The sequence below is a fragment of the Sprattus sprattus genome (assembly GCF_963457725.1).
Source record: "Sprattus sprattus genome assembly, chromosome: 7".
Lineage (NCBI taxonomy): Eukaryota > Metazoa > Chordata > Actinopteri > Clupeiformes > Clupeidae > Sprattus > Sprattus sprattus.
Window position 1 is genome coordinate 29,643,579 of NC_137926.1, and position 26,687 is coordinate 29,670,265.

Sequence of the window (26,687 nt, forward strand, 5' to 3'; positions counted from 1 at the left end):
CCTGAATGTGGTACAATGTCATGAACATTCAAGGTATCATTTTAAAAGTCTGTGTGACTGTTTCTTGTGAAGTAGCCTTTGGCAGGCCTTGTAATAGCTTGCTTGTGACTAGGAAATGTAAGTTGCCCATTGTGAGCTCTGGGTAATATCATTTTGAAATGGTATCTGGTTGTTAAAATATTTTTCATTTTAACAAGCTTAATAACATTACTGCATGCGTATATTTTCTGTTATGGCTGGACTCAGCAGGGGACAATCCAAAGTTTCTGCCCCGCATTTCATTTTCCAAGTCACAAAATTCTTCAAAACCTCAAGAACATTCAGAAGTTGCATTGTAGCCTACACATCAGTCTATGCTACACAACTGCCAGCCTAAGAATAACCTACATTACAACGGCAAAATGCTCTATTCATTGTTCCATACATATTTCATTGTGCGATATTTGGAATGGTTAAAAATCAATCCTGATGTTGTCGATAATATCAACACAGCCAGGTCAACGAACATAAATGTATGGAGTGTGCCTAGTGGGGATTTTGCTAGGAAATGTGAATGGACTGCTAAGGTTTGCAGTTGTCAATCTTCTCTTACGGTGACTGTCAGTCACTTTCAATTCACAACCTATCAACTCAAGCCCTGTCCTTCCCTCTGAATTAAATAAATAAATCCACAGTAAAGGAGGTCAGTATGCACACTCTCCTCTTCGCTCTGCCTCAACACACGTCTCCTTCACCAGGAAGGAGGGTTATTTTGTCAGCGTTCAGATAAGACCGCGCATAGAGTCTTCAGAAGACGTACAGTCTAGCCAGCCGTCATGGATTAAAAATCACCTGTAGCACTTCCCCAGCTGTTGGACATCATTCCAGAAACCGGAGGTAAGTTACAAGAAGTTGCATTATCAAATCGTTGAAAAACACAAACAATATACATTTATATAAATGCATCTAAGTAACAAATAGAGAACACAATGACTGGAACAAGACTAACGGCGAAACCACCGTTTCATCTTCATTAGTTTATGGTAGACTCGTACATTCTATTTAGCTAGTTAAATGACGGTTTTGTTTAAAACTAGCATTCCTTCTGCTGTTGTAGGCTACACAACGCAGTGTTGTGTCTTTACAGGGTCACTAAAATGTTCCCTTTTTTGTGTGAAAGTATTTGATGGTGAAAACATCGCAATATCTATGAGATAAGTGTTCTGGAAGTTACAATTATCAACAGGTAGGCTACTTGGTTTGTATTCGTGTTAGTGGTATCACCGTAAGCGACATTCACCTTAGTTGACTGACACCTGTCGTCTGGTTGAACTGGCGGTGGACATCGCATACCTTTGTCTACATTTCGTAGAAGACCCCTGAGTGACTACTCCTGGAGTTATTGATAGATCTATAGATACCCATACAAAGAAGTCCATACTGAACGCTGGAACAACTGGCAACCTTCATAACTCCGTCGTTGTCAAAGCTAATTTACTATGCCATGGAAAGTGTTGCCGTTGGATTGTTTCTGGTCAATCCACTTTGTGTTTCTGAAAGGGACTTGATTTAGTGATAGAACCTTGGGGAAGCCCAGGGTGTGCACAGGTGCTCTAATCCAGTAGTATGACTAACATTTTGTGACACTCGACACAGAGTTTTCACTGCTGCCAATATTTCACCTGTCTTTGTCACTCGCCTGCTGAGTGACTCTCTTGGAAGGTCAAAGCTATGTGTCCTCTCCCAGAAATGAAAGTAGATTTTTGTCAAGACTATATAACATTGTGTTAAATAAACAGTATGCTGATCAATAGTAGTGTTGCTACATAGTGGAAAGATTTTGTCTGTTTAAAATTTCCAGCATACTGTACATGGTAGGAATGTGATGGTGCATAACCTAAAACATCTAAAAGTCTGTAAATTCCAGTGCCAACCCATATTTCAACTACCTGACCCTAAACCTAACCATCACCTCAAACAAAGCTCAACTGTAGCCCTAACCAATTTCCCGACACTAAGTCTGAGCCCATGTGTTTCCTCACTATTCAGAGTATCAACAGATAGATAGGAAGAGGTCACAGGAACATTGGATTGTAGCTTTTTGTGTTGATTTTATTTATTTTTCTATTTCTATTTCTTACTGACTTTTTACAGCATGCCATGCAATTTAGTGAGAAGGAGTGTTGTGTATCACATGGAAGAGAATGGAACAGTTTGTCATCAGTGTAACCTCTTGAACTGAAATGCTCTGGTGAGACTGAGTTAATGCAGTCAGACCTACTAAATGTTGTACTTTACACAATATGGAATGAATTGGACACATAGTATAAATATGCAAGTTGTCCTTGTATGAGTGACAATACTTAATAAAGAATTGGATACTCATATGTAACTGAACAATTTTTGCCAACATTTTATATAATTTTATCGGAACTACATAGAGTAACTGAACTGAACTATCTGAAAATGTTACTGGAAAATGGTTCCGGTACTCCAGACCACATCACATAGAAATGATCACCCATACCCTTAGTTGGATCTTTGATCTAAGTCATGTGCATTTGCTTGCAGAGTTTTTGAGACCTTCTGAATGGAAGGCGAGATTGTCTGAATTGCCTCAGAAACTTTACTTCAGTACCAAATCATGACATCATTTCCCCTTTTTGTGAATTGTTTCAGTGTTCTATCTGTAGGGTTGTCTCTCTGTTGTGACCAAATGTGGGCTATTGTCACCGTATGCTTTGCACCCCCCCCCCCCTTCACCCTGACATGCATTTATGCGTCTTGATATTGATTTAAGCTGCGTATTCAAATTCCAAAGAGTTGCTTCTAATATAAGATCCATGAAGGGTTATTTTCCCTCCCCCAACCTTTTTTTTTAACATTGATTCCCACGGAGACTCCTTCTAATCCTCGAGTCTTGCTTATTTAAACTGCCAAACAACTGGATGGAAGCCCAATGTTTTAAACCTAAAAGGGAATTAAAGTCGCACAGAAGTGAGTCCCCAGTCAGAGACAGAGGACTGATGGAGTCCAGCTGGGCAGCCGACTCGAGGCAATGAGGATGCACGCACATCCATCCCCTCACCCCCCACACCCCCACCCTGCATCTCGGAGCAGAGGAAGAGCTCCATCCGGGTGAGGTTCACCAGAGTCAAAAGAGCATTTCACATACTGCAGTAGGCCGAAAAATAAACAGAGCTCAGCTGCAGCCTCTCCGATGTCCTATGCACTAGACCCCTGCCACCATGCTGTGAGGAGGGCTAGAGAAGTTACACTTTATTTTAAAAACTACTCACTACTCTGTAACAAATAAAGGGATGATTTTTTTTTGTTAGCATATGTTATTACAATTTTGACATAGATATATTTTTATAGATTGTGAAATAAATCATGATATGGGATTGGATGTTCCATGCAACATAGATCTCTTTATCAATATATGCACCTTTTGTTTTCAATGCACACACACACACACACACACACACACACACACACATATTTGTATATATATATATATAAAAGATTTTTACTGAATGTTATAAAATATTATCTTACCTTAAAATATTGCCATGTCTTTTTTCAATATAATGTCTGAAAGATCATTTCAAATGGAGGTGGGTGACACTACAGGAGATCACTTTTGTGATGGCATGGCTGTCTGCATCTGTCACTGTCACTGCTGCGTTTGTATATTTATGCCGTAACTTGACTCAGAATCAGGCTGACACGAGCCTCAAGGCATGCTTTTGAGAATCCTCTCACCGCAGCCGTAAATCTGGACATTGATGGCTTAGAACCGAGAGGTTAGCCACTCTTGTCAAGCGCATTACATTTAAAAGTTTTTTTCCTTAACTTTATTTGCGAGCAAACTGTGCCTGTCTCTCTGCCCACGTTTTGATGTTATTGCCCACATGCAGACTTGATTTGCTCTCATCAGCTAAGTTGGACTTTTAATGCTGAAACTGGAGAATCACACCTCATAATTTCTCAAGTCGTTTTAGAGTAATTCAAGAGCTTGAGGGTTTAGTGCCCCAGTGTGAGACTGGAGTGTGTGATTGGCTGGACACCCCCACCTTGTCCACAAACAGCCATTCATGGTGAGCCCACCAATGCTGCCCTTTCCAAAAGTGACGCACTGGCCTAAAGTTACCACTGTGTCCGGCTATATCTGTATATGTCTATGGCTCTTTCTCAGACCTGTCAAATATGTTTTCACGCCAAGTAAACTTCTGGAAGATGTTCTGTTTTTCTCTCTCATCTCCACCTCTCCTCCCTCAGGTAAGATCCTAGCCCACGATTATCTTGGAGGTCCTTTCCCTCAGCTGGGCTCGCCGTCTGCCATGAAAAAGAATGAGAGGTACAGCCCTGTCCCCAGTAGCGACAAAGAGGTGGATATCATCGATATCAAAGGCATTGAAGATATCGGATATGTCCAGCAGGATGCCATAGTAAGTGATCTTTTTAGCTCGGCCAATCAGAAGTCTGGAACACATGTATCAACATGTTGAGTATGTGTACTGTGTTTGGAGCAAAGAGATTACTGATATAAAAAAAAACTTGACAGTTGAAAGGTTTGGTAAGATTTTCCTGGGTTTACACTTCCAGCTGGCCAGGCATACAACCCCTGGGTTTATGCACGGTTTGTGTCTCGTTGCTATGTCTGTTTTACTATGTTTTGTTCCCTGTTTATTTTACATGGACAGATCCACTGGATTTGAGTGACAGTTGCAGAGTGTGTTATTGTGTTATTGCGTTATTTTTATGGCCTACTTTCTGGTGGGACAGCCACTGTAGACTTTGATTGAGGGGATCCTCACATTTAGGCAGAAAACATAAATGCTTTCTTTTCACACTAGATCCTCTGTTGTGTCCACTATTGCTGCAGAGATGGAATCATATCTGATCAGCCTAATTCGTTGTTTCCATTTAGCTTTATCCTTGGTAATGCAATTTTGCAAAGACAGGACCCGAAATATTGCAGACAGACACCAATAATGATCATACCGCTGTCACAGGAACTGCTCCATCAGGCTAAATGGCCGAACACTAAGACTATTACGCAGTCACTGTTGGTGCCACTGTGTCCAGACGTACCAGGGCTCTTCAGCCTCAGTAGCAATGTGCCAGGGCAAGGGTGTGCCAGGGCAATGTGACAGAGATATCAGTGGATCAGCCCCATTCTGAGGACAAATGTGTAGAGTAGCTAAAGTGGTACTCTGGGTAGCACCCAGGGAGAGGGCGGGTGTCTTAGCCATGGGGTGATGCTCACCACATCCTTATGTTCCCACTGAGAAGTGAACTCTGCTCCATCTTCCTGCTCTCGAGCAGCCCGACACATGTTTTCCTCTGGGAGCGGTCAGTGGTTTACAAGGCCACTTTTGTTTTGTTTGTAAGACGTGTGTTTTTTTTTTTTAAACTGTCCAGCTAAAAATAAACAGCCTGCAGACACTTTTTTCCAGTGTTACGTAATGCGGCAAGATTAATTTCTACTCTTAAATAAATATGCATGTTTGTGTGCTAGAATATCTTTTCTTTGTGTAACATCTTCAGAAGTCAATAAATTACTGTGCAACTTCAAAACTATACAGTTACATGATTTGTATGCAAGAATAGGAGTTGTTTTTAGTTTACACTAATGTTAAAATGAAAATGTTAGAGGATGCAGACATGAATGCATCTCATTTCAAGTTATATTACTGAGCTTTATGTGTCTAGCACTTTTAATAGAAGTGTACACAAAGCACCTCACAAAAGATAAGAGTAAACTAATAAAATGAAGGCATTTAGATCAGCAAGACTTGTTTTTCAAAAGTGAATGAATGAAGGAAGGAGTGGAGTGAATGGTTATATTGATGGGTGGATGGATGATTGGATGAGCCGAAAAGATGACGTTGCAGAATGACTGACATATCTCTTCATAGTTAAAGAATGAAGGAGTGGAGTGAATGGATGGTTATATAGATGGGTGGATGAATGAATGAATGAGCAGAATAACTGAGATATTTCTTCATAGTTTATCATTTAATGTCAATGTTTTAACAAAAGTGCATGCCTTCACAAGGCAATAGAATGGTTTATAACCATTTTTGAATAAGAAATTTCAAACTCAAATGTCCTTAAATGTCCACTCAATTTAAGTTCTGTGAGAAGGTTGTTACTCTGTGCCTTTGCAAACATTCTCATCATAATAGCGTGTGTATGTGTGTTTGTTTGTCCTTTCAGTTACGCTCATGGGTTGTGGAGACCCTTTAACACAATTATTATGTATGTCAACCATGTTTGCCAGAGATGTTAGTCTGATTGTGGCTTTTCTGATTATATTTTCTTTCCTTTGGCACAGATCAACTTACTGACAGTTATATTAATACCATGCTTGTCGGTGGTACATTGAAAAGTCATGTAGCAATGAGTGATAGTGAACACTTTCTCTGTTGTTTAGCTCAAGTTACATTTTATGTAAGGATCTAGACGATGATTTACTGGTGTCATGCCACTGTCGCAGAAACCTATTTGTCAACAGTTGCAGTTTCTCTCTCTCTCTTTCTCTCTCTCTCTCTCTCTCTCTCTCACACACACACACACACACACACACACACACACACACACACACTCACAAATGTACCATAACCCAAAGGGATCCAGAAGTCTGGATTTAAGTCAGAATTTGTATGTATTAAAAATATATTTGTATGTATTTATAACTGGCATTCCTACATGATAAGTATGGTTACAGTACATCAACAACAACTATGACAAACATGACCTCCATATCCAGGAAGTTCTACTGCCAGAGTTCTATTGGGAGGTATCCTACAGCTGCACTCTCCCATGTGATCCCAGAGCACCTCGTTGCTGTTCAATCCGATTCCTTCTCCACCCCCCATCTGATATCACCACCGTCAGTGTGGCACTTGTTCTCAGCAGTGCAGAGCATGTTTTCATTTAATCCCCTCTCTTGAGGGGTGGAGCTGTTTATCTTTCTTAGGCCACTGTAGCTGTTGAAGTCATGTAATGCATCTCAACTTTAACCCCCACATTATTTATGGCCCCACAATGCTGACTATGAGCGTTGTTATTCCTTTTGTATTCGCCTTCTTAAAAAAAGGAAGGCACACAGGCAGAAGAGGACCCCCCGAGAAGATAGGGCACCTTGAAGCATTCAACGCACGGCTTTATAGTTTCATCTAATATTAGCTGTTGGCTTCTCTGACTCCTCTCAAGTAACAGGCAGATTTAGCAGCCAAGACGTTGGTCTTGCTTTAGCCCTGCAAACAGAAAGAGTGAGACGAACGGGCAGAGAGAGAGAGAGAGAGAGAGAGAGAGAGAGAGAAGCGAGATCGAAGCAAGACACTTGTGCGTACGGGGCAGCAGTTAGACATAGCTCTCTGGTAGTAATGGGAAGATGGCTGAGACAGCACCCGACAGCCCTGGGACTCCAAGTGTAAACCCAAAGCCCAGACATTACCTAAGGGACGTTATTCTTCATGGCAAATTTGACGTGAGTGCACTGTGGATCACATGTTTTTATGTGTGCAGTACAAAGATTCATCTTAGTTTACAGAACAACTTACTTCTGCATCTCACTTGACAATGGTACTATAAGCATGAACCTCAAGCATAGGTCAGTTATACTTTTGTATTCTTCTTTTGTTGTGGTCTAATGTTAATCTGAAATAAATGTAAGATTATTATTACAAAATAATGTTATTGTTGTCTTACTCTAAAACAACCTTACCTAGAGACTTTCAACGTTTCACCACTTTATAAATCCAGAGTGGTGTGCTGATTTTCTCATAAATGTTTAACATGATCCTATTACTGGTCAGGCATGTGACCTACCCACAGAGTTCATATTTGCCTCACAATCTTCTGTATGGTTGAAAGACTCAAGTCACAGGTTTGAGTGAACACACTCTTGACAAGGAAAACACAGGCTTAACTGGTCCGTCGTAGGCACCACTGCAAGTCATTTTGTGATTAGACAACATGTTATTATTTATCCACAGCAGTCAGTAATGAAACCAGAGCCTCCACTGAAATGTAGCTGTGTCGCGGTCTCTCTCCTGTCAGCCATGCTGCCACTGCTGCCACTGCTGCTTTAGTAGTCAGAAAACCAAACAAGCAAAGTCAATGTCAAATTAGGTAAAAATAATGATAATGTGCATATGTGTATTGTTTCAGTTACATATCGCTTTTAAAATAGCAAATCAGCCAGGCCAGAGCTATCAAAATACTTGAGCTCATCTGCAGGGATTTTTGACAATATTTTCAATACTGATAACATAACAACACAATCTTAAGTATGCTGCCAGAATGAACCGGTCTGAAACTTGCAGTTGGCCAAAGCTCGCTTATCCAGAGCATGGTTTTCCCCCTCTGACTTTTTCTTAAGTCAAATCATATCAGCCATGTTCTTTTTGCGCAGTATAAATATAAGATTCCCATGCCATTGTGAGTTGTAACAAATAGACATGGTCTGAATTCCATTCCTATCTAGTGAAGTTCTTGGGTGCCTCTTCTGTGAGGCAGCTATGCTTCCTAGAGAAAGTAAGTCAGCTATTCTCCAAACTCAGTCCAGGTATGGTCCTTCTCAATGGCTTAATGGTGTGTTGCAAGCGCCCTCTCATCCATATCTGTGCACTCAAAGCTTATGAAGACTGCTTTTCTCTCTTTGTCTCTACAAGATGGGCAATAGGAGCAAAGCACCAGGCAGAAAGAGGATTAAATGTAAAGAAATAATGTAATGAATCCATTAAGGGCTGGTTTGTCTGGTTAACGCATAGAGTGACTTTTACATCCATCTTGAAACATTAGCCGATTCAATCAAAGTTGTTATTGCTCACAGGTCAGTGTGATTCCTAAAATTACAATGTAGCATCATCTAAAGATGACATAACATATCAACCACAATAGCCACAGTTGGACCTACATCTCTGCCAAACATGGTTGACATACATTATAATTGTGTAAAAGGGTCTCCACAACCCATGAGTGTAACTGAAAGGATACATGCAAATAGGAACATGCTCACTCATACACCCATTCACACAAACATACACAGCAAATACACACACACACACACACACACAAACACGCACACACACAACTCTCCAACCTCTCTAATGTCCCTCCCTCCGCTGTCACCACAGCTCCTGAACTCCCTGACACCCGAGGAGAACACACGATGCCGGCACGGCCTCTACTTCCAGGACGGCCAGCGGCGTGTCGACTACATCCTCACCTACCACATCAAGAAGCCCAGCAGCTCACGCTCTCGCCGCACCTCACGCCTCACTGACAATGCCTTCACCCGCAGCCTGCGCCGGGGACGGGCACAGCCGCCGCCACCTCCCCCGCCATCGTCTCCTCCGGCCAAAGGAGACCCCGAGGTGGGCGGCACAACCAACCACAGCCTTGATTACCATGAGGATGACAAACGCTTACGTCGCGAGGAGTTTGAAGGCAACCTGAGGGAGATGGGACTGGAGCTGGAAAAAGACGAAAATGTGAGTTCTCCCTCTGTCCCTCTGTCTCTTTCTCGCTCATTCTCTCTCTCTCTCTGTCTGTCTGTCTTCTGTCTACCTACAATATCTCTGTCCACCTCTATGTCCCTCCATTTTTTGACCTCCAAGTGGCCTCGTAGCTGGGGTCATCTGGCCTGAGAGTAGACATTGCATTCCTGCCCTACACCGGGACACTGTCATGGCTTTTGTCTGACCTGGGCAGTTTTTGTCAGAATAGTCATTTGTGTTTTAGCTGAGCGTGGCTAGTTTAACCTGAGCGCCTCTTCTGTGAAAAAAAGGCCCACAAAAGGTTTTGGCTCAGCGGCAGCAATGGAAGTGTGGGACTAAAAGGCTGAAACTGACCTGTTGTCAGCGCAGAAGGGGCAGGTGTTTTTTTAACTGTTTGTCAGTGGTCTTTGTCTTCCGTGAATGTGAAAGGTTGGGACCGGAGTATTTTGAAATCACTGAAAAGATGTATTTGATATGAATCATCACCTTATTGAGCAGAACTTGTCACTGCCTGTTTAGCCACATTGGTGATTTCATGGCAACCGTTTCAGCTAGTTTGTTTTCCAAAATGGCAGAATGACAACTCTGAATCTGACACCATGCATGCAGAGCCTTTTTGACGTTGTGTTAGTTTGACTCGGGGGAGAGAGTTCTTCTCGGGGGAGAGGCGTGGGAAACTCTCCAATCATGTTGTGGTGTGCCCCGCTAAATTATACAAGCTTAGCCATTGCCCCAAGTGCTGAACATGGCAAGAGTACAGCTGTCAAGAAGGATCTCTTACCCCATGAGATCACACAGTTAGAATTGCACAGGGCGAGGGGAGCATGTGTCCAGGGTCAGGCCACTGAGAGAAGGCCAACTGGGATTTCACTTAATGACCACCTTAACATCGTCACACTTCTAAGCAGCAGTAACAAGCAGCATGCGCTATTAGAGACCGTAGATATTGGTACAAACTCCAGTCTGGCAACATAGCTTACAACAAAAGTGAAGGGTTTTATGAGTTGTCCAAGCCGAAGTCCCTAACCTAAATCTATGGAGAAGATGTGTTAGTCAGTAAGGCGTACACTAACCTTAATCTGTGCAGTAGATGTGTTAGTCAGTAAGGCGTATACTAACCTTAATCTGTGCAGTAGATGTGTTAGTCAGGAAGGCGTACACTAACCTACATCTGTGCAGTAGATGTGTTAGTCAGTAAGGCGTACACTAACCTTAATCTGTGCAGTAGATGTGTTAGTCAGTAAGGCGTACACTAACCTACATCTGTGCAGTAGATGTGTTAGTCAGTAAGGCGTACACTAACCTTAATCTGTGCAGAAGATGTGTTAGTCAGTAAGGCGTACACTTACCTACATCTGTGCAGTAGATGTGTTAGTCAGTAAGGCGTACACTAACCTTAATCTGTGCAGTAGATGTGTTAGTCAGTAAGGCATACACTGAGATGGACGGGGGCTAACTGACAATGTGAGTAGGGGGAGACATAGGGTACATTATTATTTTTGGAATTATCCACTTTTTCGACAATTTAAACGGCAGATACCTAATGAGCAGTTTATAGGGAGCAGATATGGGGGCCCTATGGTGCTGTCTAGACTACAGTTCAAGTTGCCCTTAGGCGACATACTCTAGCAATATGAAGTAGCCACAAATCTTCCAAGTCCCATATACGCATTCATGAAAAGAAGTCCAGTACCAGCATGTTTCAAAGTAAATATATTTTTTACACTGTCCCTTTTTGCTTTGTACTTTGTCAAGCAGTGCATCTTTGCAAATAAATTGTTCCTATGGATATTTATAGAGATGATTCCTATCAGGGCATTGATTTGATCAAAGATTAGTGTTACCAAATACCCCTTGTTCTTTCGAAAATAGTGTTATTTGCCAACTTTAGAAGTTGTGTGTTATCAATGTGCAATGTCAGAATGGGAATAGAAATGATAATAGTTCAGATCTGAGTTTTTAATTAATTTCAACTTCAAGGAGAATTCCATTTTTTTAACCTGGGCCCTATTTGTCCATCTTTTTAGGTCTTTTTAGCTAGAGTCAAAAAAGATTGAAATAGATCCAATTTTGAGTTAGAACGCTATAACCAGCAACCACAAAATTGCTATACAATGTACTCCTATGGGGTAAGCATACAATTAAAAGAAAACTGCTTGTTTCACCTGGGGATGAAACTGTTCTGCAGTCTGGAGGTGCGGGCTGTAGTGGCCCGGTAGCGCCTGCCAGAGGGTAGCAGGGTGAAGAGGTGGTTTGCGGGGCGAGTCTCATCCTTTAAAATCAGTGCAGTAATTACATTTTAAATGTATTTTACAGTTATTGAGGTAAACACACCTCTATCTCTGTAGGGAACCCTTTCATGTTGTCATAACGCTAACATTTCAAGCAGTGGCAAAACTACAAAGGTGGGAGAATAGGGCCCAGGATAAATAAAAATACACGGTACTGAGAGGGTGTGAAAGTGTCCGAGAAGTGCTTCTCTTTCTCTCTCAGATATTAGAATCTGACCCACTGGTTGACATTTGCTAGAGAGATTGACCCCTTAATTAGCCAGCATTTTCCCAGTAATTACACAGTGGACAGTGGACCCCATGTCGTCTCACTTTTAACTTGCTGTCCAAGTGTTTGTGTTCTCTGCAGGGAGAGAAACACTGACTAATCTAATGTGATGACTTTTCAGCGGAAGCCAAGGAGTCATGTTTAGGTACTTTATCAGCCTCCCCCTTCATCTCGGCCTATGATAAGAAGAGCAGTTGATTAAAACAGGGGCCCTGTGTATTATAGATCATTAGAAGCGGGGTTGACACAGACTAATCTGTGTAAAGAAGGTACTTAGTGGGACTAATTCACATCTGGGGCCAATTTCCAGATGTTGTGTATGGGATACATTCTGCTGGATGAAGACGTGGTAGGATGTAGTTCATTGATACTCTATGTAAAATGATCGCTTCTTCCGTAAATGTAGTCCTATGTACTGGACCTGTTGAAAACACTTTGTATGATATTTACAAAGTAGTGGTACATTTGCAGTTTAGAGTTTTTCATTATAGTCATACAACAGTGACAAGAGTTTATTTTCTTATAAAAAGCTCTAAAAAAATGTACTATCCACCAAAGGTCTACGTGTATTAATTATGTTTCCCTCTTTCTCTCTCTCTCTCTCTCTCTCTCTCTCTCTCTCTCTCATCCTCTCTTTTCTAAGAAATCTGGCCCAATTTAGCTTTTATTGAGAGCTTACTCAAAAGGAGGGATTTGTTATGGTTGCCCCGCACTGTTTACTGAACTGTCATCCGCCCCTAATGCATCGCTCTTCTTCATGACTAGATATGAAGCTCATGTATTTGTTATTTTAGGCTACTTAAACATTCTCTTCATAATTCTGCTTTGACTTGATGTTTGTCTGAGATGATGTTGGTCAGAGAGGGAAGAGTGTGAGGCATGAATCAGTGACCTTGTTCGACATCGGCAGAGAGTCATTTGCACTTGATTTAAAGAAACAAAGGCCTAAGAAAAATACTCCAGCCCTCCTGACATAAGCCATTCTACTGCAGCATTCACCAAAGGGCTCCAAGTCTGCGTGATGTTTACCCTTCACTGGCATCTGTGCACTTAACCCTTTAATGTCCACATTACAGTAATATTACCCTCTCCTGCTGAGGGTGAGTTTGGGAACATACTGGGCCAGTCATGAGTGTGCTATGTTTTAAAGAAAGCTGTGGGGGAAATGAGGAATAAGGAATGTTAATACTATTTTTTAAATCAAAACAAAGATCATAATTCAGGCCCTGAGGTTTGTACCAAGTAGCATTCACAGCTTACTTTAAACAAACTGCTGGGCAATCAACTGTGAAAGCAAAGTTTTGACATCACTGTATATTCAGCACTTAATATTATTTTGACATTTCTATTATCCTTTGTGTCTGTTGGCTTGATATTCCTCAGACAATAACTCCTGGTGTCGGCTTTGTGAAAATCCACGCTCCCTGGAACGTGCTTTGCAGAGAGGCAGAATTCATGAAGCTGAAGATGCCCACCAAGAAGGTAAAAGCGCCTTGCCCCTATGAAACCTCCACCCGTCTCTCTGCTCTGTAAACCCCAGATGTGGGTTAATAACGATGGCATTTGGTGGGGTGGGGGCTCTTAAATGCAGGTTTATGAGGTGAAGCAGAGCAGTAGTGTCATAGAGAAGATCAACACGTTCATCCACAAAGTCTCTGACCCACTCCACCCCAACGTGGATGAGAACAGGACCCAGAAAATCAAGCACCTCTCATATACCTTCTCCAGAGAGAAGCAACACCTGTGAGTCCACCGCACTCACAGTCATCAACAGGCCGCAGAGCGATCCAGACATTTGGAATGTTGTATGGAAAAGGCAGTAGGATGTTTAGGGTGGCAAGAGTTTGGCATTGTGTAACAGCCCAGACTTGTCAATGTTACTAGTTTGCTGTCAGGATGATCCTTATGAGGGATAAACTTTTGAACTTTTTTGTTGGATTTTGGTTCTTCTGTTATTAAGTATTATCAAGCCATTTTAAGTCATGATCATAAAGACACTTGTTTAGTGAATTTTCGGTTTGTAAAAAAAGCACACTTACAAATACACTTACATTACACAGTATACATTTCCTGGTATCGCCATTTCATGTGTGATGAGGTGTGATGTGTAACAGTTTCATTAAGCACCTCTCTTCCAACAGGTTTGACCTTTCCGACAAGGACTCCTTTTTTGATAGTAAAACTAGAAGTTCAATAGTAAGTATGACATTGAATAAATGATACACTAAGTTCATCTGTAGTTTTGCTACTCATTTATTATAGTTGTGGAAACCCTAGTACTCTAGTGGAATCTTAGTACTTTGCGTAAGATGGTCTGTTAGTATGTGTGAAACTAAGCAATTGGATTTCTTTTTCTACTTCTTCAGGTATTTGAAGTCTTAAAACGCGCTAAATGCACTAAAGCCAAATATAGCATGGGTGAGCTCATCTTTTCTTTTACATGAAAAGGAAAGTCAGATTTCTGTGTGCCTTGCCATTTGTATGTCTGTGCAGAGATATGTATGTAAGTATGTGTGTGTGTGTGTGTGTGTGTGTGTGTGTGTGTGTGTGTGTGTGTGTGTGTGTGTGTGTGTGTGTGTGTGTGTGGGTGTGTGTGTGTGTGGGTGTGTGTGTGTGTGTGTGTGTGTGTGTGTGTGTGTGTGTGTGTGTGTGTGTGTGTGTGTGTGTGTGTGTGTGTGTGTGTCTGTGTGTGTGTGTGTGTGTGTGTGTGTGTGTGTGTGTGTGAGTGGATGAAAGCACTGAGGAATGAGCATATTAAACACTGGAATATTAACATCAACTCAGGCTTTCTGCCCGAAGTGCTGCTCTGAAAAATGCACCTCTGGGTTGTCCCCAACACCCACGGTATTCTCCGTGCCAGTCAATATGTCCTTAAAAGGACAGGGGAGAAAAATCAGTGAAGGGCCAAAAGCAGTAAATACAATCAAAGGCATTTACCTATTTAAATAGAGTCTAGCTCATGTCCTCATGTTCTCTCTCTGCAGGCATGACCAGTCTGCTGGGGAGTGGGGTATACATGGCTGCCTACCCCTTACATGATGTGAGTATCCATGATAGCCAGTCCCTGACTCACACAGGAACTGTGCCATTATATGCCCCAGAATACAATTAATATGTCATCTCCAGCGCTGATACACTGTTCTGTGTTTAGTGTCCACACACAGGGAATTCTGTGTGTTTTCTGACTGCTCTTACACCCACAAGAGATAGATCACACAGTGTGTACTCCATTATGTTAAGTCTGTACCTGTGTAATTGCTAGCTCAGGCGAGAGGGGAGAAGAGAGAACTCTGTGGCCATGGGAAGCAGTTTTTAATGACTGCATAATTAGCACTGTTTACTGGTAATGCTTACTGAATTTCACTCTCCAAAAGTTATGTAACAGGGGACCTCTGCTGTTTATTACAGGGAGATGTAGATGGAGAAAATGCTGAACCCAATGACAGGAAGGTAAGTGTGGAACAGTCATTTCCATTGCTTTTAAAGTAATGGGCAAGCATCTTTATGTGTAGCAGGGCTTTGTTAATGGTTAAAGTCAGCAACCTTCCATCAAAACAGAGAACTCGACATGACAAAAGGGGTGTTACTGTGGGGGTTGACAGCTTGTTTCCTTGGTTAGCTGACACTGAAACTGGAGCGCACAGCCACTGATGTTGCCTTCCAGGGCTGCAGTGGACACTGTGTGTGTGTGTGTGTGTGTGTGTGTGTGTGTGTGTGTGTGTGTGTGTGTGCGTGTGCGTGTGCGTGTGCGTGCGTGCGTGCGTGCGGGCGGGTGTGTGTGCGTGCGGGCGTGCGTGCATGTGGGGGGTAGTGAGTTTGTTCTATCCCAGGTTACTCTTTGGTGCCAAAGACATTTCAGTCATTCAGAATGATATCACAGCATCTCACATGTCAAAAATTATTGTTTCATGCAATAATCGTGGATTACCACAGAATTATTCTATATCTAGGTCCCAATCTTTACATGTTTATTCATGTTTTCTATGAATGCATAAATTATACATCAATGATTCTTAATTGAAATCTCAAAAATGGCACTGCTGTGCTAGTCAATACGCCATGAATGAAATTTCTTCTGATTAATGACAACATTAATAGATTACAATTAATAGTAAATTATGAAAAATTAGATGAAAAGTCTTAACATTACTTAGTATTGTGCTATGCATGGTACAGTAGAACCAGAAATATTTCTTCTTTAACAAAGTTTTGTCTAAAACAAGCTAACTAGCTCACAGCCAACACTCAGCAACATCACAACTGGCACCAATTAATGCTAGCTAGCTTGCTAGCTGATGTGTTTTGGCAACATCGGCTGGAACACTTCCTTGGCTTGACCATGTATTATAAAAATTCATTTTAAGATCTAATAGAAACAAGCTATCTACAAAACACACCTTACAAAATGGTTATAAAACGTCATAATGTTGCTTTAACTTTCATTAAAAGGAGTGGGCTGATTTTGTGTGCAGCTAAGATGACGGAGTATGGTAATAGAGTAGGCTACTCAGGCTAGTTCAGTGTTAGTCAATACAGAAAATAGCTTTTTGCCATGCAATGACTCATACCCTAGAAGTCTCCCCATGTGTTTCTGACTGCTGAACCTACTAGTATTCTTCCCAAGCATATATGACTAGGTTTTCTTGTGACATTTAATTTGAGCCCCATGGACTGGTTAACAGTTATTTGCTTACGGTGCAAACAGTGTTTGCTTAGCATTGTCCCCCTTAAATGTCAGGACAGAAGGAAAATGAGGTGGCGGCATGTGTCTTGTTCATCAGGCGTTGACGAATTAACGGTGCCAGTGTTATTTTGAAATGATGTGCTGTGGGAGCACCTTGACTGTGACAGTGAAACCTAGGACTGTGTTCTGGTTCTGCTTCTCTGGTTGTGCTGACCAGCAGATAAAATCTCAGGTTTGATCGCTGGTAAACGCCAGGGTGACTGTTGAGATGGTGCTCTGTGCCAGAGCATGTGGCAGACATGTTATTCTGCTATTAATTATACCCAGACCTTTATGAGGTCCTTGGGGATGGTGGAAGAAATAGTTGAACAGGCTGCCAGGGAAATGGCATGACAAGAGACTCATGGCGGAGGAGAAGGTGGGGCAGAGTGTAAAGCCGCGGGCATCAGTACATGAATGACTCTAGAGGCACAAGCCTCTGCAATGACTAATGTCATATGCTTCACCTTGCAACAATGTCGTTCAGTATCTTAAGCTCTTACACACTGTTACAAACCAGGCACTCTGGTAAGTAACGCAATGACGAACAGTCAAGTGGGACTCGTGTCTAGGGGTTTTATTGTAGTCGCGGATAACAAACAAAGAGATTTCACAAACAACTGGAGGTCACAACACTAAACGAAGGCCCGAAAAACGTGATGGCACGCAGCAGGGAGAGACCCTTCCGGACTGCCACTCCGGCTTAAGATGAATCTGGCTCCGCCCGCAATCACCAGCCGCACCTGCATGCAATAACGGAACAAAACACAGCCAACGAGCAACACAAAGAACCACGACCCCTAGGGACAGTAGGAGGGCGTAACACCTCCCCGCAAAGATGGTGACTCCAGTCTCCATAATTCACTAAACACTAAACACATTATAATTATTTCGTGCGGGCAACACACCCACGGACAGGGATGCGTGCAGCAGCACAATTTCAACAAACCGAAGGGTATACAGCCATGCTGTAATAAACGTAAATCACAAAACACACATACACCTGCACACGCATCGCTTTCATACTCACCACTCCGAACTCCCAGCGTATGCACGCACACATGCCCACAAGAATGTAAAGCAAACACTCACACTCACTACCAAAAACAAAACAAAGTCATGACATACGATTGCGTTAATCGTAGACATGGAGATTAGACTACGGTACCCTTGACAGAGCGTCAGAGTTTGTATGAGCCATATTCCCCGACCCGTATCTGCATTCACTCAATGTATTACTAGCTCCTGCAAGATTCACATGGGCAACGGCCTCAGGCGCTCTCCCTGAATCGTCAAGAGTAACCAGAAAAGAATCAGATATGGTACAAGAGTCGGACGAATCGCACCCAACCGGAGAGGACAGAGTTCCACACCCCTCCTCAAAGTGTTGTGCTTGTGCCATGATGACACAACCCAACCAATAAACAAACAAACACACAGAAGTCCCAGTGTCGGGTGGCTGCAACAGGGCGACACTGGACTCGAAGTGGCCACCAAATCCTCCAGAAATGACCACTGGCTCTCTCTACCGTGCCAAGACACGTTACACTTAACAGGTGCAGGTTAGGTTAGACGCACGAAATGGGCAATAACCCGAAACACTATAGCAGCTTACAAATCGTCTAACCCTTTCCAACCCCACCTGTAGCACCGCGACCACGCAATGCACCAACAACACTAAAGCGACTTTTCAGTACCTGGTGAGTGACTGGACGGTCTGCGCTACACCGCAACCCCTAACAAAACCACAAAAAAAAACTGATCCCTCTCACTGATCTTCAGTGGGTTCCCTACCCGGTATACTTTGTCCGTTGAGCTCGAGAGGATGCAGCAGGCCAGTGGTACAGCCTACTGCACACCTCTGATAACGCACCGAATAAGGATGACCACCAGAAAACAACAAACTAAAATAATAAAGTGACGGATCGTTCCGCCCGGCGGCTGCTAATTGCGATGCAACGCACCCACCCAGTCAAGTCACAAGCTCTTGGTACTCACCTACCGTCGCAAACACTAAATGGCCTTCACCTACCACAATACACACAATCCTTACTACTGGACGAGATCCCAACTGTTACAAACCAGGCACTCTGGTAAGTAACGCAATGACGAACAGTCAAGTGGGACTCGTGTCTAGGGGTTTTATTGTAGTCGCGGATAACAAACAAAGAGATTTCACAAACAACTGGAGGTCACAACACTAAACGAAGGCCCGAAAAACGTGATGGCACGCAGCAGGGAGAGACCCTTCCGGACTGCCACTCCGGCTTAAGATGAATCTGGCTCCGCCCGCAATCACCAGCCGCACCTGCATGCAATAACGGAACAAAACACAGCCAACGAGCAACACAAAGAACCACGACCCCTAGGGACAGTAGGAGGGCGTAACACCTCCCCGCAAAGATGGTGACTCCAGTCTCCATAATTCACTAAACACTAAACACATTATAATTATTTCGTGCGGGCAACACACCCACGGACAGGGATGCGTGCAGCAGCACAATTTCAACAAACCGAAGGGTATACAGCCATGCTGTAATAAACGTAAATCACAAAACACACATACACCTGCACACGCATCGCTTTCATACTCACCACTCCGAACTCCCAGCGTATGCACGCACACATGCCCCGACCCCTAGGGACAGTTGTTACATAGGTATTTGTTACTTGATAAACCAACACTGTAAGTATGTGTTCTCTGCACAGTTCCCTTCTGGTCCGTGTGCTTGTGATGAGAGCTAGAAGGCATACTGTACTGTTAGCAATGCGAGGGTGGTCCTGTCCGTGCTCGGTACTCAGCTGTGGGGGGTGAGTCATGTGGGTTATGCGTCTGTGTTTGCTGTGACCTGAGCCGTAATCCTAGTGCGGGTGCACACAGATCTGTTTACTACCATCTGACTACGGGCCAAGCTTCCCTGGGGCACCCCCTTCTCTGTCTGCTCCTGTCCCCAGGCCAAGGCTACTGTCCACAGCCACATGTCCTCAGCAATGTCCAGCTATATCACAGCCCAAAAGCTGTAAGAGTCCAAAAACTGTTTTCTGACTCCATTATTGGTGAAAATTGTTGAATTCATACACTTTAAACCCAAAAATATAAATGTCATGAAAGGCAAGACAAATGTCTTAATTAAGAAAAAGTTATTTTGGGCTAGCATTGTCTAATAGTTTCCAACAGTGTTATTATTTCAAATGGTCTTGGCCTAGTAGTAGCCTTTTGTAGCCTAATGTATAACATGAACATTGTCTTAGATAGTATTTTAACATACTTGACAGTGTGAATGTAGCCACATCGTGTTGATCCGTAGTTGTAGTTCTATCTGCATGGACCAGTTTCTGCCCAATATTAATACTGTGAATTTTTTATGTTTTTTCAAAGCAGCTATATTTAATGCTGCAGTTGCTATGCACAAAGACGTGCTAATTTGAAATTAAATTAGAAATAGTGTTAACATCATACCTCCAAAATGTCTCCCCTGTTTTTATTTTTAGCTTGATTCTCCGAAAAACTAACATAGAGTGCAGTAATAAAAAGCAGAATGGCCTTTGCCTGCGAAAGTCACCATGCCAAGAAATGGAATAACCTGGTTGTTACTGATAAGGTGTAATGTCACCAGTGGTGGAAGAAGTACTGAAGTTTATTACTTAAGTAAAAGTACAAGTAAACAGGCAAATGAAAGTAAAAGTAAAAGTAAAAGTACTACATCAACAATCCTACTTAAGTAAAAAGTAAAAAGTACTCACTTTTAAATTTACTTTAAAAGTAAAAGTAAAAGTACTCACGCAATGGGTTGTCTCAATGTCTACGCTGTGCCATTTTGATAAAGAAATAGCGACTGGTAATAAATGCCTCTACAGATGTCACTACTAGTAATAATTATAAGCAACAACATTTGTTAATTGGAAAGGTTGGTGTACTTATTGGGCCTATTGTCTGTAATACTGTTTACACTCTATCTTACAATTCTGCAGATGACAAGTTATCTACCAGGGATTATTTGCAAAGTTAATACCATTAAGCCAAACCAATAAAGACACAATTTTATATCTTGTAATCTTTTATTTAATTGTAAACGTGTAAAAAATGGAAATATGAAACATGAAAAACAAATGGAGTTGTTAAACTGGTCAATGCAGAGTTTTATGCTCTATTGATTGCAGAAAAGGAAAAAAAAAACATATTGAGTAACCCAAGACTAGGCATTAGGTTTGCATGCCAGGCAATAACCAGTCAATACAAAAGGCAAATCTTCACGTTAGCTTGACATTGCTAAACTACCAGCTTTATCTTACCACTACGTAAAATAAATAATCAAGGAACAATCGTGTTATTTTGATGGTATTGCTGTATGTCAACATGTATTTTTGCTAGATAACAGTATAAAATCATGTCAGTAACCGCATACGATATGCAAAAGTCATAGACATTAACTTAGCATAGCAAGAACTCCGCATAATTTGACCTGTTTCTCCAAATTTGAAGGCGATTTTAGACAGGAAACGCACTGAAACCTCCACGGGTTATTCTTGGGGCCTCTGAACTTAAACATGTCCTCAGATGAGGCTGACTCTGAATCCATGCTGAAAAGTTGTTTGTTAGTCAGGCTGTTTGTCGAATGTTTAAGCAAAACAGGCAAGGCTACCGTAGTGCTGCTGCTGCCAAATACACACTCTGCTGTCGTTGGAGCTGATAGAGCAACCTGATTGGCTGAAACGTCCTGAAGCAACGCAATCCATATTTTTGTGTAGGCAACATTTTGGCGAAACTGTGTTCATAAAATGTAACGAATAACAACACATATTGTAGAAATGTAGCGGAGTAAAAGTATAGATAATAGCTGCAAAATGTAACGAAGTAAAAGTAAAAAGTATGCACTATTATTTTTACTTAAGTAAAGTACAGATACGTAAAAATGTAACGAAGTACAGTAACGAAGTAAAAATACTTTGTTACATTCCACCACTGAATGTCACCATGCGGGGAGCATGTCTGATGGAATAAATCTATGGGGGGGAGAGAGTGGGAGGACATGGGCACAGACACGTGCTTACAGCTTGATTCAGAATGCAAAACACAGCTGTCTCTCTCCACTGCTCCACCACCACACACACCCCATCCCACTCCCCACCATACTGTTCACTGTGTCCTCAGCCACATACCCCATAAGTCACATACCCCACACCCTTCTGTCCCCAAAAAACGGCGACTTTTCTTACCACAAAGGTCAAACTACCAGTGATCAGTATTCTACAGTCATTACAAAGAGACAGTATTTACCCCTCTGGGCCACCCCTTCATGGACATCTATTTTTTTTGTTTTCTTTCAGCTCCTGTACGAGGAGTGGGCGAGCTACAGTGTCTTCTACAAATACCAGCCCATAGGCTTGGTCAGGTAAGCCCCAGCCAGAGATTTTTTTTAAATTTTCATAGGACAGCCGCAACTGAACATTTTGACGAATCTTCATTTTAACCCCCCCCCCCCCCCCCCCCCCCCCCCCTTCCCTTCAGGAAGTACTTTGGTGAGAAGATTGGCTTGTATTTTGCCTGGCTGGGAGTTTACACCCAAATGCTCATCCCTGCCTCGCTCGTCGGGGTCTTTGTGTTTTTATACGGATGTGTTAGCGTGGACGACGACATTCCCAGGTCAGCTTTCCCTAGTTGGGTTGATTCTGTGAAAGACGAAACTGTAAAGGGTGGTATGTCTCAAGTTCCTGGCCCCAGGATTATTCTTAGTTGTATCCTGACTTTAAATATTATGACATCTACTGTACATGACATTCCTTTGATACACAATCTTCTATTTTTTAAATAAAATGTTGAACAATGGATGGATGTCAGAAACCATCTAAATGTTGCACAAACTGTAGCCTTCCTGTATCCTAAAAAAATATTTCCCTTGGACATACTTCTTTTCGTTAACACGCATTTTCGTGGCATGCCATGACATTGCGATTATCACACCTCTACCTCTCTCGCCATCTGGCTCAAGAGTGATCTCCATAGTCATCCACACTTCCTTGGCACATCAATTTGGCAGCCTATTAAGTCAGCCTATTAGGGTATTAATGGTGCTGAGGTCAGTGTGCTCTGCCTGGACCTGGAGTAGTCTCCAGCCGAGTGCGAAGGAAGCTGGCTGACATAGAAGAGAAATGAGAGACAAGGTGATGTGTGAAACAGAACATTTGGCCCACAGTACATAGTTCCTCTCTGGCTCTCATTAATGTCAGGATATTATGACACGGGGAGTTTGGGGCCATTTGGAACAGCATTGTAACCACTTCACCAGTAGGCCATACGTTCTGGTTGGTATGAGTCAGCGGATTCATCAGTTCACTGGCTCAATAATTGAAACTTTAAGTACCCAGTCTGCCATTTTTTCCCACCTTTATATGTTACCTGATGGTTGCGGGCCAGGTCTTATGTAGTGTTATTTTATAAACTATAAAAAAGGCCGGAATCATTTATGACCACTGGTCTCTTTAGTGACTTCTGTCCCCTTATCATTACATACTATACTGGCTGATTTAATATCTATGGTAAACTCCTACCTCCTACATAGTTTCATGATATCATTGCAATTTATGCTAAAAGTTAAATACTACCTTCTGAAACACTGAATATGTGCTTTCCACAGCACTCTCAGTCTAGAGTCTGTTGTGTAGTTAGGAGCAATGGTGGAGTGTTATCTGTGTGCTTGTTTGTGGCATTTGCAGCATGGAGATCTGTGACGACAGAAAGAATATCATCATGTGCCCAATGTGTGACCGGGTCTGCAGCTACTGGAACCTCAGTACAGCCTGCAGCACAGCGCGAGCCAGCCACCTGTTTGACAACCCGGCCACCGTCTTCTTTTCTATCTTCATGGCTCTGTGGGGTGAGCTTTCGGCATATGTACACGCACATGTATGCACAACCACACAGTCACACTCTCACTCACCCTAGTCACAATCTCACACTTAGACAACCTGTCATGTTAATCAGACTCCTGGCCTCGACAGGATTCTTTTCATTGTACTCTTATGCCAACCTTACCAGTCTTGATTAAGTTCCGTATGCAATATCTGTGTGGTTTCAGTTATGCTATCATACCACATTCTGCACTAGTGTTAGTGTATGATTATCTACCCTCAGTTAGTCCTTTTCTGTCATATGTACAAGGAACGTGCTTGCGGTTTACCATGGTCTTTGTTGGAACTTTTCGTGCCACGTGTATCGTCTGACATATCTTTTTGGCTCCTCTCCGGTTGCGGCCCTGTGTAGTCTCTCGCAATAGAGTTAAGGGACTCTGAGGGGAAAAAGGCTCTTGTGCTCAGCATGCCAGTGCTCTGCTCAGTGTCAGGGACCCAAGACTGAAGGCAGGAAGCAATTGACTTAAGCACTGGACCAGGGCACAAGTTCAGCAATAAGATTTAGATGTGCTTTATTATGTTCAGAATGTATAAGCGTGTGTGTGTGTGTGTGTGTGTGTGTGTGTGTGTGTGTGTGTGTGTGTGTATGTGTGTGTGTGTGTGTCGGAAGGTATCCGTGTGTGTGTGTGTGTGTGTGTTTGTGTGTCTGTATCTGTGTGTCTGTGTGTGTGTGTCTGTGTGTGTGTGTGTGTGTGTGTGTCTGTTTTTCTTTCTGTGTATGTTTCTGTGTGTGTGTCGGTGTGTGTGTGTGTGTGTGTCTGTGTCTGTGTGTTTCTGTGTGTATAGAGCGGAGGGTTGTCTTGCATGAGCAGTGACTGAAACAAATATAAACATGACTACCATAGCTCCCAAGTTATGTAACTTACAATGACTGAGGTTGCTGTCAACCAGACACTGTTCATGAATACCTTAGTCAATTAGTCAAAGATCAGAAACTGCTTTACATTTAATTTCATTTTATAATTCATGATTGTATAGTTAAGCATAGAGATGCCTCTGAGACTAGCTGTTGTACTAGCTCGTATTACTTGGTTGTGCATTGCAGGTTCCTTTGTCTCATTACCATCTACGTCCCTTTTGTATGAAACCTGAAGATAATTTAGTCTTCTTCTTTTCTCAGTTGACCATAGATCAGGATTATAATTAACGTGAATAATTGATTCTCCTTTTTATTCTAATTTTAGCACTTTTCCCCGTACATAATCTTCCTGTGGAATTGAAACTGTCTCTGTGATCATTCATTTCCCTCTCCTTGCATGAAATAACCATATTAATCAAGCACACCCAAGCAAAAACAATTTAGATTCTTCCTCTTTAACTGTAAAAGACTTGCAGCTCTGGATATCAGTGTTTCTGGAGTAAGACGTTAATACAACAGCCTGACAATAACCTAAGTTCCTTCTGATATCTAAAAGAAGTATGTAAACATTGAAGGAGACCCAGTCCAACTGGTTTGTGCTGTCATAAAAGTGTTATATAAACTGCTTGCAGTAGATAAGTGTATCTGGTACTTCAGTTTGACGTGGTTATGATATCAATTTTTTTCAAACTATCCTTACTGGGCAACACTTGATGCTGTTTCATCTGGCAGTTGTCATAACATGCTGTCATAACCCCTAAGTCATCTATAATTAGAGTTGTTGTTTAGGTGTTAATGACCTTAATGAAGGCTTATGTTGGTTGTTATGAAGGCTCTATTACCACAGCTCTGAAGTCAAGTGTTAAAGTAAAGTGTGGGGCAGCACAGAGTCATCTCATATGATAGCACTGGCATTCCATGTGTGCAGCCGCCATGTTCATGGAGCACTGGAAGAGGAGGCAGATGCGTCTCAACTACGAGTGGGACCTGACAGGGTTCGAGGATGAAGAGGTAAGTCTGAAAATGCCTTCTGTTCAGTCGTTTGTGTTATGTTAGGTCACTAGTGTATGTGTTTGTCTGAAAAACATTGGCTTTTAGGTGATCTTATTTAAGGGAAAGCTTTTAGGGGATATTATAGAAGTTACACGAAAAATCACATTACATTTGCAATGTTGTTTAAGACAGACAGGGACAGAGTGAGAGTTACAGGCTTCCAATAAAAATTGAAGTCATTGGGAGTTTTCAATTTAGATGTCTCTTTAAACTCATATTGACTCATCTTCTTTTGGGCTTTATAGGAAGCACTAAAGGTTTGGAACATTTTGTTTAATGAAATCCTTTTTTACTCTCATTAAGTTCTTTCGAAATTGTATGTTGCTTCCCTGTCCTTTTTCAATAGCACAGAACATCATGCAAGCCTCTTAAGATGTTCCCACTGCCCACCCGTAATGGTTCCCCTCACCCTCTAATGCACCCTTTCAGTCACACCGATAATGCCTTGCTCACTCTATATTTATTTTCTCTTTCGGATTTGCCATCACGTCTCTACTGTGTCTATTTAACACATCAAATGCTAAACCACACATCTGTTTGACAAATAGCACACGCACCTAACCCCGACTACAGACCCCTGGCTAGTTCACAGTGAAGTGAATTCACTCACTGGCGTAGGGTTCAATAAGAACCATGTGCAGAAATTTCAGATGATTGTCACTGCTGTTTTTCCCTCATGTCATGAAAATGCTGCATGTACCCAATTCGTATTATTGGGAAAATCACTTGTTAATGTCCAAATGTGGATTATATTCTTCAATAGTATTTCATTCATATTTCATTTAGGTAATTTAAAGACAAAAAAATTGTATCAGTACATAGTAGTTGTGATAATAGTAGTTGCTTAAATAATTACCAGTTCACCTTGGTGTATTAGACATTATTTGCTGTGACAAAGCTGCTAAACAGCAACATCCATGGGAAAGGCTGTTCGTCTGCCAAAAACAACAGGCAGATGCAAAGAGCCCTTTTAACGAGTGTCTCTGGCCAGCTTTATCATCAGTCGCTCTTCCATCTCCCCAGGACCACCCACGAGCTGAGTACGAGTTCAGAGTCATGCAGAAGTCAACCAAGAGAGAGCAGAAAACAC

At 42.1% G+C, this 26,687-nt stretch overlaps 1 protein-coding gene across 4 annotated transcripts in view; it reads left to right on the forward strand.

The window, feature by feature from the left end:
• The first annotated feature begins 759 nt into the window (after positions 1-759).
• Positions 760-26,687, forward strand: part of LOC308368238 (anoctamin-1-like) — a 43,575-nt gene continuing 17,647 nt past the window's right edge. For 3 of the 4 annotated variants that reach the window (XM_080842368.1, XM_080842369.1, XM_080842370.1), the window contains exons 1-13: positions 7,331-7,480; positions 9,132-9,488; positions 13,437-13,535; positions 13,645-13,796; positions 14,195-14,249; positions 14,420-14,471; positions 15,038-15,093; positions 15,462-15,503; positions 22,105-22,169; positions 22,286-22,420; positions 23,491-23,651; positions 25,473-25,555; positions 26,621-26,687. The exon at positions 26,621-26,687 is cut by the window's right edge and continues 5 nt beyond it. In XM_080842368.1, the coding sequence (XP_080698494.1) occupies positions 7,385-7,480; positions 9,132-9,488; positions 13,437-13,535; positions 13,645-13,796; positions 14,195-14,249; positions 14,420-14,471; positions 15,038-15,093; positions 15,462-15,503; positions 22,105-22,169; positions 22,286-22,420; positions 23,491-23,651; positions 25,473-25,555; positions 26,621-26,687 (1,420 nt within the window). In that variant the 5' untranslated portion in view covers positions 7,331-7,384. Of the gene's footprint in view, positions 877-4,260; positions 4,431-7,330; positions 7,481-9,131; positions 9,489-13,436; positions 13,536-13,644; positions 13,797-14,194; positions 14,250-14,419; positions 14,472-15,037; positions 15,094-15,461; positions 15,504-22,104; positions 22,170-22,285; positions 22,421-23,490; positions 23,652-25,472; positions 25,556-26,620 lie in introns of those variants that run through there. The other variant, XM_080842371.1, reaches the window with a different exon arrangement.